Source organism: Notothenia rossii (genome assembly GCF_949606895.1).
Source record: "Notothenia rossii genome assembly, chromosome: 2".
Classification (NCBI taxonomy): Eukaryota; Metazoa; Chordata; class Actinopteri; order Perciformes; family Nototheniidae; genus Notothenia; species Notothenia rossii.
Genome location: NC_136904.1, coordinates 95,041,190 through 95,055,290, shown reverse-complemented (window position 1 = coordinate 95,055,290; position 14,101 = coordinate 95,041,190). Strand labels below are relative to the sequence as shown.

The window sequence follows — 14,101 nt, the reverse complement described above, 5'->3', positions numbered from 1 at the left end:
GATATGCTTTACATTCAAAACATGGTCCTGAAAAAAGTATTCTTCCTAAGCAAAATGTGTTTCTGCAGGATATCACTAAGAGTCGTCTTTATGCAACACCTGAGAGGAATCTTCCTATTCTTATTTTATTTCTCCGTTTGCCTTATTTACTGATGTTTTAAATTGTGACAGAATACATAATATTAACGTCATGAAAGCTTGCAGAGTTTAGAAACAAAGGTATCTTTGCTGGATTGCAATCAATGCAGACCATTTCTCAGAATGTTCCCAGAAATCCTGGTGCTTTTGATGACAGTAAGCGCCTCAAATACATTTTTAAGGTTTTTTCTTAATCACAGTAAAGTATATAAGGTATTGGAAAATGGCATATTTTCAGTATGGGCAACCATAAGCTACAGTTACTCTAGGGCTATGTGTTTAGTGGAATCGTGGGTTTCTGTAGAACTGGTTTTACACACAAAAGAAGTTCTAATCCCCTCCCCCTCTGTCTCCCTGCAGACAAACCCAGCCAGCCCGGTGAGATCGACATCATCTCCATCACCAAAGACTGCATCACCATCCACTGGCAGCGGCCCGAGCTCGACGGAGGCAAAGAGATCCTCGGCTACTGGATCGAGTTCAGGGAGGCCGGAGAGAGCGCCTGGAAGAAATGCACCAAGGAGCGCTCCAAGGACCGGCAGTTCACCATGGGCGGCCTGATGGAGGCCACCGAGTACGAGTTCAGGATCTTCGCCGAGAACGAGACCGGACTCAGCCGACCCCGCCGCACGCCCATGGGCATCAAGACCAAACTGAGCGGTGAGCGGACGCAGGATTCAGGAGCTTTTATGAGATTTCTAGGCCCCTAAAATATTGTTTGATAATGTTTTGAAAGTTTATTTTGTTCAGAAATGAAAATACAATCTTGAAAAGCAAATACAGCAAAGATAAATCGGCCTGTAATCACGGGGTAATTCCGTGAGCGAGCTTAGTGTGGAGAAATTATCAATATGGGCTAGCTAGTCAATAAACATTATTATTTAAATACTTTATATTTTATGCACCAAATGCACCAAGGCCACCTTACGCTGTATTGTTTGCCGACACATACTTTTTATAAATATCAGTCAGGGGTCCCTGATTTTAAAGGGTATTTAGCCCCAACAACGTTAAAGGCCACTGCTTTAAAACATGCTCGTTAGTGAGTTAATTCCAATGCTGTAATCAGTGAATTCTCTCACGGGAACAAAATAAACCCCACAAGCAGTTTGTGATGCGTCCTGGGTAGTTTGACAGTAAATAATGTGCATATTAAAATGGTTTTATAGTAATTTAAGAATGGAAACATACAGATTCTAAACGTTTTATATTTAATTGAATATGTTCTGATGTTCCTGCAGTTGGTGAGGCTCCCGCTCTGAAGGAACTGATGCAAGACGTCACCACGAAGCTCGGGGAATCCGGCACTCTGACCTGCGCCATCGTCGGCCGCCCGCTGCCCGAGATCAAGTGGTACCGTTACGGCAGGGAGCTGATCCAGAGCCGCAAGTACAAGATGAGCTCGGACGGCAGGAACCACTCAATTAGCGTCCTGACAGACGAGCAGGAGGACGAGGGCGTTTACACCTGCCGCGCCGTCAACGAGGCCGGCGAGGTCGAGACCAGCGGAAAGCTGCGCCTTCAAGCAGCGCCGCAGTTCCACCCCGGCTTCCCTCTGAAGGAGAAGTACTACGCCGGCGCAGGAACCAGCCTCCGCCTCCACGTGGTCTACATCGGACGTCCCATCCCTCAGATCATGTGGTTCTATGACAAGAAGCCTCTGACCACATCGGCGACCGTGATCATTGAGAACACGGAGAGCTACACCCACCTGGTGGTGAGGAACGTGCAGAGGAAGACCAACGCCGGCCGCTACAAGGTGCAGCTCAGCAACGTGTACGGCACAGTCGACACGTCGCTGCGCGTGGAGATCCAAGGTAACAACACACCACTGAGAGTCGAAATATGAAATAGTTTAGTCTTCAAGTGAAAACAGATTTGAATGAGAGTCGATTTAAGTAAGTTGGTTTAGGGCAGGCTGTGCATGTTGGGGGTTCCCAAAGGTCCTTAAAAAGGTTTTCAAAGACATGAAGTCCCAACATAATGTTTGAAGGTGTGAATTTAAAATAAATGTTGATTGATCTTGTCCAATTTTAGACATTGGTCGAAAAACGTGCATTATTTACAAAAGATTGTATTTTCTTAAGAGCAGTCTAAACTCATAATACCCCTGAGTGAGCAGTTTTTAATTTAAATATATTTCAATGCATTCCCACAGATAAACCATGCATCCCTGAGGGCCCTCTGGTTGTTGAAGCCCTGCTGAAGAGCTCCATGGTCATCAGCTGGAAGGCTCCCAAGGACGACGGAGGCTCCATGATCACCAACTACATCGTGGAGAAACGTGAGGCCAAGGAAGGTGAGGTGTGGAACCTGGTGTCCTCCTCCGTCTCTGGCACCACCTGCCGAGTCCCCAACCTGATAGAAAACGCCGGGTACTACTTTAGAGTCTCTGCGCAGAACCAGTATGGAGTCAGCGAGTCTCTGGAGATCCAATCTGTGGTCATCGTCAAGAGTCCATTTGGTGAGTCCACACATATTTGCTTTGCTTTCTGCTGCATTGCAGAGACTATCTTAACCGTTAATGTGGAGCACTATTATAACATCCCCTGTGTGTTTCCTAGAAAAACCCGGCATCCCACAGCAGCCGTTCATCATGAGCTCCACCAACGACTCCTGCGTCGTCTGCTGGAAGCCTCCAAGCAGCGACGGCGGCGCTAAGGTCTCCAGCTACTACCTGGAGAAACGTGAGAAGAAACAGAACAAGTGGATATCTGTCACCAGCAACAAGATCCAGGAGACCAGCTTCGAGGTCAAGGCCTTGATCGAGGGCTTCGAGTACGAGTTCCGTGTCAAGTGCGAGAACTTGGGCGGCGAGAGCGACTGGAGCGAGATCTCAGCGCCAATCACCCCCAAGTCCGAACAATCCCCTCGCGCTCCCGCCTTCAGAGAGGAGATCCGGGACATGACAGCCAAATACAAGGCCAATGCCACATTCGTCACCAAGGTACTTTATTTAAAGTACACAGCATTTGATTTTAGGAATACACTAGCGGATGGATTTGATATAAAGGATCCTGTTTAAATGTCACACTGTTGGTAAAATGTGCGTATGAAATAATAGGTACCATCAGTGGCAACCATGTTGATTACAATAATTGCTTGGTTTCTCTTAATACATCATGTTATAAAGCCAATTTTGTATTGATTATCTATAATACTTCTAAAAAACACTCAAGCAGTTTCAACCAATTTCCTTAGTGACTTAATTGCAACATCCACATTTGAGGGACCACCATAGCTAACTTTGTTATCTCCCGATGACCAGGTGGTGGGACATCCCAAGCCTCTGGTGAAATGGTATCGCAGTGGAAAGGAGATCGAGGCTGATGGAACAAAAATTAAAGCCCAGGAGTTCAAGGGAGGCTACTTCCAACTGGTGATCATTGCCGCTGAGGAGTGCGACGCCACCGTTTACCAAGTCAGAGCAACCAACTCCTCTGGATCCATCTCTACCACCGCAAACCTGGAGGTGGAAGGTAATGATAGAGATTTGTGTTGCAAAAATAAAAATCCTTCAAGTTTTCTACAATCTATTAAGTGAAAAACATTATAAGTATACAACTAATGTCATATTTTTCTTTTTGTATTCCAGTTCCTGCCAAGATCCACCTTCCCAAGGAGCTCCAGGGAATGGGTGCAGTCAATGCTGCCCGTGGTGATAATGTCACCATCAAGATCCCCATCTCTGGCAAACCTGAGCCAGCAATCATTTGGCAGAAGGGTCAGGAGATCCTGTCCAACTCTCCATATCACCAAGTCATCACCACCAGGTCCTTCACCTCGCTGGTGTTCCAGAAGGGAATGGAGAGGAAGGATACCGGCTACTACATCCTGACCGCAAAGAACAGGTTCGGAACAGACAAGCAAACCATTGAGGTGAACGTGGCCGACATACCTGAACCACCAAAGGGACTGGTTGTCAGCGAAATCTCTCGAGACTCCATCACCTTGGCCTGGCAGCCACCTGCAAACGATGGCGGAAGCGACATCATTGGGTACATTGTGGAGAAGTGTCCCACAACCGCCGACAGGTGGATCCGTGCCGGACAGACCACCGACTGCGGCATCAACATCATTAACATATTCGGAAAGACCAAGTACCAGTTCAGAGTCATCGCCGAGAACCAGTTTGGCCTGAGTGCTCCTTGCCAGCCAACAGAGCCCATCACCACAAAGGAAGACAAGTCAGTGACCAGGAACTATGATGAGGAGGTGGACGAGACCAGAGAGGTCACCAAGGAGGAGGCTCTGGTCTACAAGGTGAAGGAGCTGACCTCCAAGTACGTAATCTCTGAGGAACTTGCCCGCTGCCAGTTTGGAATTGTCCACCGCTGCACGGAGATCGCCACAAAGAAGACCTTCATGGCCAAGTTCATCAAGGTGAAGGGAACCGACCGTGAGTTGGTCCTCAGAGAAATTGAAGCTCTCAACGTAGCAAGGCACAAGAACGTCATCTACCTGCATGAATACTTTGAAAGCATGGAGGAGATCATCCTCATCTTTGAATTTATTTCTGGAGTTGACATCTTTGAGCGCCTTGGCACCAGCAGCTTTGAGCTGACAGAGCAGGAGATCGTCCGCTACCTGAGACAGGTCTGCTCTGCCCTCAAGTTCATGCATAGCAACAACTATGCACACTTGGATATCCGCCCAGACAACATCATCTACACCACAAAGAGAAGCACCACCGTAAAGATTATTGATATGGGCCAGGCTAGGCTGCTGGTGCCTGGTGAAAACATCAGAGCGCTGTTCTCAGCTCCGGAGTACTGCGCCCCTGAGATCCACCGCCACGACCTGGTCACAACGGCCACTGATATGTGGTCTGTTGGTGTGATGGCCTACGTTTTACTCAGTGGCCTGAATCCGTTTGCCGGAGAGTCCATTACAAAGATGATCGAGAACATCTCCAGCTGTGAGTACATCTTTGATAGCGAAGCATTCAAGGACATCAGTCTGGAGGCTATGGACTTTGTGGACAGACTTCTAGTCAAAGACAGGAAGCTCCGTATGACAGCCCACGAGGCTCTGGAACACCCATGGCTCAAGATGAAGATTGAGACTGTCAGCAGCAAGGTCATCAGGACATTGAAACACAGAAGGTACTATCAGTCTCTTGTTAAGAGGACAGATACCATTGTATCATCAGCCCGTGTGGCCTATGGTGGCGCTTTCAAGAACCAGAGAGGATATGCTGTTGGTAAAGTGAAGATCGGAACCGAGTACCACGGCCTCCGCACGGGACCCGTCATGCACGGCTCCTCTGAGGAAGGTGGCCATATCAGATTCACTTGTAGCATCGTAGACTACAACAAGAGCACTCAGGTGTCATGGTTCTTTGGAAACCGCCAGCTCCATGCAAGCAACAAGTATGAAATCACTTACAGCAACGGATTTGCCAGCATCTATGTGAAGGACATTGAAGAGAGTGATAACGGAGTGTACAGGTGCAAGGTTGTGAGCGACGATGGAGAGGACAGTTCTTACGGAGAGCTGTTTGTTGATACAGTGAGGAGCATCAGAGAGCATTACATCAGCCGCTCCATCAAGAAACTGAGGAAGAGAGTGGACCAGGCTAAACTCCTGCAGAGACCACCAGAGTTCACTTTACCTCTCTACAATCGCTCTGCCTACATTGGCGAGGATGTGCGTTTTGGTGTCACCATCACCGTGCACCCTGAGCCTCAAGTGGCATGGCTTAAGAACGGAGAGAAAATCAAACCAGGCGAGGACGACAGGAAGTACACGTTCACCAGTGATAAGGGTCTGTACCAGCTGATGATCCACAATGTGGATGCAAGTGATGATGCAGAATACACCGTCATGGCCCACAACAAGTTTGGAGAAGACAGCTGCGTAGCCCGTCTCACTGTGACACCTCATCCAGTGATGGAGGAAACAATGAGGCCCATGTTCAAACGCCTGCTGGCTAATGTGGACTGTGTGGAAGGAAACAGCGTCCGCTTTGAGCTTAGAGTCTCAGGAATCCCATCTCCTACTCTGAAGTGGAAGAAGGACGGTCATGCAATGGAGTTTGGCCCCAAGGTCGTTGTCATAGAGGAGGACGTTGACTACCATGTCCTGCACATCAGAAACACTCTGCTCGAGGACTCTGCTGTGTACCATGTTACTGCAACCAACTGTGCTGGATCTATAAGCTGCCAGGCCACACTGAAGGTGGACCGCCTTACCTATACCAGGAGGGAGTACAAGAGCGAGGAGGAGAAATACATGCACGTACAGAAACAAATCGAAAAGACCAACAAAATGGCTCGGAAAATTGTTGCCACGGAGGAGATGGTAGCTCTGAACCCCACGGCCCAGGACGCACTCAAGTTTGCTGCAGATATGTATAAGCCTGCGGTGGGCACCAAGAACGTGGAGGGAGAGTTTGACATCACTGTGCAGAAGTCGGAGACTAAGAAGCTGGAAGAGGAGAGGAGGATTTTCATGCCCTATGAGATCCCAGAGCCTCAGTTCCACGACCCCAAAGCTCTGGACGAGGACAAAACGATCAAACAGTTTGTGCCTCTTTCCGACATGAAGTGGTACAGGAAGCTGAGAGACCAGTATGTTGTTCCAGAGAGGATGGAGAAGATTGTGCAGAAGAGGCAGAGACGTATCCGCCTTTCCAGGTGGGAGCAGTTCTATGTTGTGCCCCTCCCCAGAATGACTGACCAGTACAGACCAAGATGGCGTATTCCAAAACTCAGTCTGGATGACCTGGAGACTGTCAGACCCGGCCGCCGTTCACCTTCTCCTGAATCCGAGGCTTCCTTCAGATCCAGAAGGAGATCTCTGGGAGACCTCAGCGACGAAGAGCTGCTGATGCCAGTGGACGACTACCTCTCCATGAGGAGAACCGAGGAGGAGAAGACAATGCTGGAGGACGAACTGGAGCTCGGCTTTTCTGCCTCTCCTTCCGGCAGCCCAGTACGCATGGAGGTGCGTGAAGAGAGAAGACATGTGGTCCGTCACGAGGCGGTGGAGGTCACACAGACCAAGAAGAAACGCACTGTTTCTCAGTTCATGAGGAGGAGGAGATCTCTGTCTCCCACGTACATCGAGCTCATGCGTCCAGTCTCAGAGCTGATCAGACCATCTCGTGCTAGGACTGTGGAAGTACAGGGAGAGGTTGTGACGAGGAGATCCCCCACCCCGGAGAGGACACGCCCCCGATCTCCCAGCCCAATCAGGTCCGCCGAGAGGTCGTCCCGCTCTTCCTCCAGGTTTGAACGGACCGCCCGCTTTGACATCATGTCCCGCTACGAGGCCAGAAAGACAGCCCTGAAGTCCGAGAGGAAATACCAGGTGGTTAGCCAGACACCCTTCAGCCTGGACCATGCTCCCCGTGTGACCGTAAGGATGCGCTCTCACCGCGTACCCATCGGCCAAGACACCAAGTTCACCCTGAACATCCAGTCCAAGCCTGACGCTGAGGTCAAGTGGTTGCACAACGGAAATGAAATCTTTGAGAGCAGCAACAAATATGTCTTCACCAACATGAGTGGAGTTCTGTCCATCGCTATTCTGGACTGCCAAGCAGAAGACAGTGGATCATACCGCTGCGTATGCTCCAACTCCAAGGGAGATGCTTCCGACTACGCCACCCTGGATGTGTCCGGTGGCGGCTACACCACCTTCTGCTCCCGCCGCAGGGATGAGGAAGTCATAAAGGGATTCGTCCCCGAAGTCACCAAGATCGACCACTATCACACCACTCACTTCAAAGCTGGCTATTCTGCCGAGAGCCACTTACAGGTGGAAGAGAGCAAGTCTAAGCTAACGGAAAAACATGAGGTTACCACACGGGAGAGATACGCCGCCTCCTCTGAGAGGTACTCCTCCGCTGAGAGGTACGATTCATCCATCAAGTTCGCAGCTGCTGAATACCTGTCATCTGATTCCTCCTACTCGTCAGAGAGGTTCTCCTTGTCTGCGCAACGCACCACATCTGAAGCTAAAATGAAGTCAACCTCTGTCGGGGAAAGTGTCGTCCACAAACTGGCGCCTTCTCTTCCTGCCAGGATGCTCACCAAGCCCCAGTCTGTGACCGTTTCAGAGGGAGAGTCTGCCAAATTCACCTTTGATATCGACGGAGAGCCTGCACCAACTGTAACGTGGATGCACGAGAGCCGGACCATCATCTCATCTCACCACGTCCAGGTCACCACCACTCAGTACAAGTCCAGCTTCGAGATCTCCTCTGTGACCATCTCCGATGAGGGCAGTTACACGGTTGTGGTCGAGAACTCGGCCGGCAGGCAGGAGGCTCACTTCACCCTGACCATCCGCAGACCAGCACCCACAGAGGAAGTCTCTGCAGTCAAATCCCCCACTCCCAGTGTCAAGTCACCAGAGCCTTCAGTCACATCACCGGCACCCTCTGCAACCTCCCCCGTGCCCAGCATCAAGTCCCCTGAGCCTTCAATTAAATCACCAACGCCGAGTGTGAAGTCACCAGAACCAAGAGTGACATCTCCCGCTCCGAGCGTGAAGTCACCAGAACCAAGTGTAACCTCACCTGTCCCGAGTGTGAAATCCCCGACGCCGAGTGTAAAGTCACCAGAACCAAGAGTAACATCTCCCGCTCCGAGCGTGAAGTCACCAACGCCGAGCGTGAAGTCACCTGAACCAAGAGTAACATCTCCCGCTCCGAGCGTGAAGTCACCAATGCCGAGCGTGAAGTCACCAACGCCGAGCGTGAAGTCACCTGAACCAAGTGTAACGTCTCCTACTCCAAGTGTGAAGTCCCCAACACCAGGGGTCAAATCGCCCGAACCTGAGGGGGTTAGGTCACCACGGGGTGTAAAATCTCCTGAACCCAGGGTTAAGTCACCAACACAAGTCAAGACGCCGGAGAGAGTAAAGTCACCTGAACCAGAGGGAGTAAAATCCCCAATTGGTGTCAAATCTCCAGAACCTGCAGGAATAAGAACACCTAGAGGTATCAAATCTCCAGAACCTGCCGGAGTTAAATCACCTTTTGGTGTGAAGTCTCCAGAACCTGCCGGAGTTAAATCACCTTTTGGTGTGAAGTCTCCAGAACCTGCCGGAGTTAAATCACCTTTTGGTGTGAAGTCTCCAGAACCTGCCGGAGTTAAATCACCATTTGGTGTGAAGTCTCCAGAACCTGCCGGAATTAAATCACCTTTTGGAGCCAAATCTCCAGAACCAGCAGGAATTAAATCACGTTTTGGAGCCAAATCTCCAGAACCAGCAGGAATTAAATCACCAAGAGGCCTCAAGTCCCCAGAACCTTCAGGCATCAAATCACCAAGAGCCTTGAAGTCCCCTGAACCCGAGGGCATCAAATCCCCTCCTCGGGTGAAGTCCCCCCCTCCAATTATGTCGCCCAAGAGAGTTGCGTCCCCTCCCACGGTCAAATCCCCGGTCCCGAAACCTCCTAAAGTCGTGAGTCAAGTGATGGCGGAGGCCAGCGAGGGCTCAGTCCGGATGTCCTGCGTCTGCGAGAGCAGCGTCCGGGAGGCGGTGTGGTTCGTCAACGGGAGGAGGCTTTCCCAGAGCAGCCACTTCGAGATGCACTACTCTGAGGGCTCCTGCAGCCTGCTGATCCACGACCTGGCCGACAGCGACCAGGGAGAGTACACCTGCGAGATGACGTCCGAGGGAGGGGTATCCAAATCGTCATTCTCCTTCACCGGACAGGTGTTCCAGTCCATTCGCATGAAGGTTACGGCCTACCACGAACAGCAAGTGGCACTTAAAGGTGAGCCTCGAGTATCCAAGCACATTTAGTCCAATGTCATGCTAATTAAAGACAATCATGAAGTAGGAATAGCTCATCCCTGAAGTGTACCATTTGTAGGTCAATACTAACTCTCACATGTCTTGAATTAAAGTGCTTTGAGAACAGCATGACTATAGGGGTACAAACCCTCACACACATTTAGTCTCATGTATCAATAGTATCCTCATTACTTTGCAAGTCATGACTTTTACCTAAAAACTATGCAAACCCAATCTTAATGTTCTTCCAATTTACTACATTTTTTGATTCTCCATTCACCAACGAGGTAACACAGGAAGACTCGTGTCCTTTAGAGGGTACTCCTCTTTACTTCGTAGTCATTCTAAAAACTTATGAACCATTTCCGTGTCTCCCCCGATCAGGATCGATGGCGATGAGTCTTAAGGAGTCTTCACTGTCCTCCGTGAGCTCGTCCGTGAGCTCGTCCATGAGCTCGTCCATGATGATGAAGAAAGAGATGCACGCGATGCAGGAGTCTTCCTCCTTCTCCTCTGCCTCCGCCCAGCAGGCCATGATGTCGTCCATGATGGAGTCCAGCTCCATGAGCAGCATGGCCGCTGAGATGAAGTTCGAGACCATGTCCATGTCCAGTATGTCCTCTTTGACGTCCGAGACGTACGCCATGAGCTCCAGCAGTAGCATGGCGGAGGGTTCAGCATTCAGAGCGATCGGTAAGAGATTCAAGGCTTTAATTGTCAGTTGTCCATAGCTACAGTGCAGATACAGTGTGTCAATGAACATCTTAGGTCACAGCGGTCCAACGGTGCAACATAATAAAATAGTTCAAATAGTGCAAAGTAATACAAATAAAATAGAAATAGTGCGAAGAGAGTCTGGAACAACTCTGTTTGATCTCTGGGGGCATGTTAAGCTGCTGTCTCCTCTAATATTGAATCTGAGCTAATGTTCATGTTCTGTATGTTCCAGGTTCTGCCCCCAGGATCGAGGCTCTGCCGGAGGACATCAGCATCGAGCCGGGCAAAGTCCTGACGGTCACCTGCGCCTTCTCCGGAGACGCCAAACTCATTCAGTGGTCTCGCGGCGGGAAGAACATCGAGGTGACCGCCGGCGGACGCTTCCACATCGACACCACGGAGGACCTGACCACGCTCATCATCACCGGCGTGAAGGAGGAGGACGCCGGGACCTACACCCTGAAACTGTCCAACGAGCTGGGCTCCGACTCAGCAACCGTCCACATCAGCATCCGATCAGTGTAAAAAAAAAAAAAATCTCAAACCCTATCGTCCCCTTTTCCCTTCTTCCGTGCCTTTTTATTTATTAATTAAGAAATAATCTACTTAATAACGATCTGGATTTCTGTTCTTGTAAATATGAACTATTTTTGTACCAATCTTGACATTAATTTATGCCAAACTAGACTACAGTCTAACGTTGATAAAATGTGCCATATTGGATAACTATGACTTAGGATTCTTAATCCATTTTTCTGTGACATGTACATAATGTATATAGCCGAATTGAACGGTTATGGGAAATGTATGCATTGTTATTTATGACAATGATAGTAACTGAAACAAAAGAAACTGAATGTGGTCTAACTGGAGAAAGTTCTACTAGGAACGAATACCCTGTTAGGCTAAGAAACTAAACTCTGTGCCTCAACGACGCGTTGAAGTCTAAAGATTGCCTCAACAGGTAGAGAGGCTCCCTGTTGACGTTACTGAGACAGATATATAAGATATAAGAATGCACTGCGCTGCATAGAAACTGGGGCGAGACCCTGAGTGCTGTTTGCATATACCCTCATGTAAGCAGCCCGACTGGGCCTCGCGCTCTGACGGATTATGTCATACCGCCATTTCGATGACATGCTCACAGTGCGGGCGGCTGCACTCCCTGAGCGACTGTTTCTTTTTGTTTTGTGCTCCGGCTCTGCAGGCGACCCCGGCCCGGCTCTCAGTAACATCGCATCACGAGAGCAGAGCCCGGCCGGCGCTGGTCTGCAGAGGCGGAGCTGTCTCTCGGAGCGCTGCAGTGTGTGTGTGTGTGTTAGATATTAGCAGTCAGTCAGCGGGCGAGGGGGAGGAGTCCCGCTCTTTCTTAGACTGAAGGTAGAGACGTAGGTTTTGCAGCCTCCTTGAGTTTTTCTCCAGTTATTGATTTAATAAAGCATGATTATCAGCACTAACCGTGTCTCCTGAGTCTCCTTTCCTTTGTGTCTTTCTTCATATTCAGGGTCACAGGTCCAGGTTTCACTTATCGAGCTCACCGTTGTTAGTTAAAACATTAAAAGTTGTAATTTATTTAGTATGTTAAAATAATTCATAAAAAGTCATCGGACAGTGTCTCGTGAGAATAAAATGTTTAAGTACTTCCTAACAAAAATCATTAAAAGTTCAAAGTTAGTAAATAAGTAAAAACATCTAAGATTAATAGTGAAGTGTGTCAGAATGTTATATCAGAAAGTTATAGTATTGTGTATAACGGTATATTCAGTTGAGAAGACCATGAGAAATTGAGGATGAAATAATTCCTTTTATAGTATCTTGAAATATTGAAAAACATATAGTATAGTATGTGAGGAATACTATCCACAGAACTCAGTGTTTAGAGCGGCACAGCTTGATCCACGTAAAGATAAATATTCGTAATATAATATCATTTAAAATATCCACAAATCCGATATAGTAGAGTTTGTCGACACTATAGAAAAGTATGAAACGGGACAGTATGTAGTATCAGAAAGAAAACACGGTTTAGCATGTGGAACAAGTCGAAAGAAAAACATGAAATATTAAAATGGTATGTTAAAAAGAAAAGCTTTAGTGATGTGAACATGCAGTGTGTCCTGGTGGCCTCACAGTGGCAGTGTTGGCCTGTTGGGAAACTGCTGCCTCACACACACACACACACACACACACACACACACACACACACGCACACACACACACGCACACTCACACACACACACACACACACACACACACACACACACACACACACACACACACACACACACACACACACACACACACACACAGGGAGGGAACAGTGTGTGATATCCTGTATATTCATATATCAAACCCGGCCAGAGGACTTCAGACTAGAGGCTGTATGACACTGTAACGAGGATCAGGAGTCCTGGAGGTGGTTCTAAAGGGGAAGCCAGTGTAAAGAAAGCAGATGTTGATACACCTCAGACCTCACACAGCACTCTGACACACCTGCAGCATCTTCGACCATGTGTGCAGGAGGAGGAAGTCTAAGGTGGAAACAGAAGAGCTGCAGGAAATAACCATCTCCAATCAGCTCAGGTCACCATGGGTCCACCTCAGTGGTGCCTGAGTACTGTAGTGCCTGAGTAATAGTACTGTAGTACCTGAGTACTGTAGTTCCTGAGTACTGTAGTACCTGAGTACTGTAGTTCCTGAGTACTGTAGTTCCTGAGTACTGTAGTACCTGAGTACTGTAGTTCCTGAGTACTGTAGTACCTGAGTACTGTAGTACTGTAGTACTGTAGTACTGAGTACTGTAGTACCTGAGTACTGTAGTGCTGAGTACTGTAGTACCTGAGTACTGTAGTACTGAGTACTGTAGTGCTGAGTACTGTAGTACTGTAGTACTGTAGTACTGAGTACTGTAGTACCTGAGTACTGTAGTACTGAGTACTGTAGTGCTGAGTACTGTAGTACCTGAGTACTGTAGTACTGAGTACTGTAGTACCTGAGTATTGTAGTGCTGAGTACTGTAGTGCTGAGTACTGTAGTGCCTGAGTACTGTAGTACTGAGTACTGTAGTACCTGAGTACTGTAGTGCTGAGTACTGTAGTACCTGAGTAATAGTACTGTAGTACCTGAGTACTGTAGTACCTGAGTACTGTAGTACCTGAGTAATAGTACTGTAGTACCTGAGTACTGTAGTACCTGAGTATTAGTAATGTAGTACCTGAGTATTAGTACTGTAGTACCTGAGTCCTGTAGTACCTGAGTACTGTAGTACCTGAGTAATACTACTGTAGTACCTGAGTAATAGTACTGTAGTACCTGAGTATTAGTACTGTAGTACCTGAGTAATAGTACTGTAGTATCTGAGTAATAGTACTGTAGTACCTGAGTATTAGTACTGTAGTACCTGAGTATTAGTAGTACCTGAGTAATAGTACTGTAGTACCTGAGTACTGTAGTACCTGAGTATTAGTAGTACCTGAGTAATAGTACTGTAGTA

General features: G+C 48.4%; 1 protein-coding gene across 1 annotated transcript in view; it reads left to right on the top strand.

Annotated features, from left to right (window-relative positions):
- ttn.2 (titin, tandem duplicate 2) overlaps positions 1-12,065 on the top strand; it is a 260,191-nt gene extending 248,126 nt beyond the window's left edge. The window contains 8 exon segments of the mRNA XM_079665865.1: positions 499-798; positions 1,380-1,955; positions 2,297-2,602; positions 2,703-3,085; positions 3,407-3,617; positions 3,734-9,871; positions 10,276-10,584; positions 10,841-12,065. Coding sequence (XP_079521991.1) covers positions 499-798; positions 1,380-1,955; positions 2,297-2,602; positions 2,703-3,085; positions 3,407-3,617; positions 3,734-9,871; positions 10,276-10,584; positions 10,841-11,133 — 8,516 coding nt within the window. The 3' untranslated portion in view covers positions 11,134-12,065.
- Positions 12,066-14,101: the final 2,036 nt, after the last annotated feature.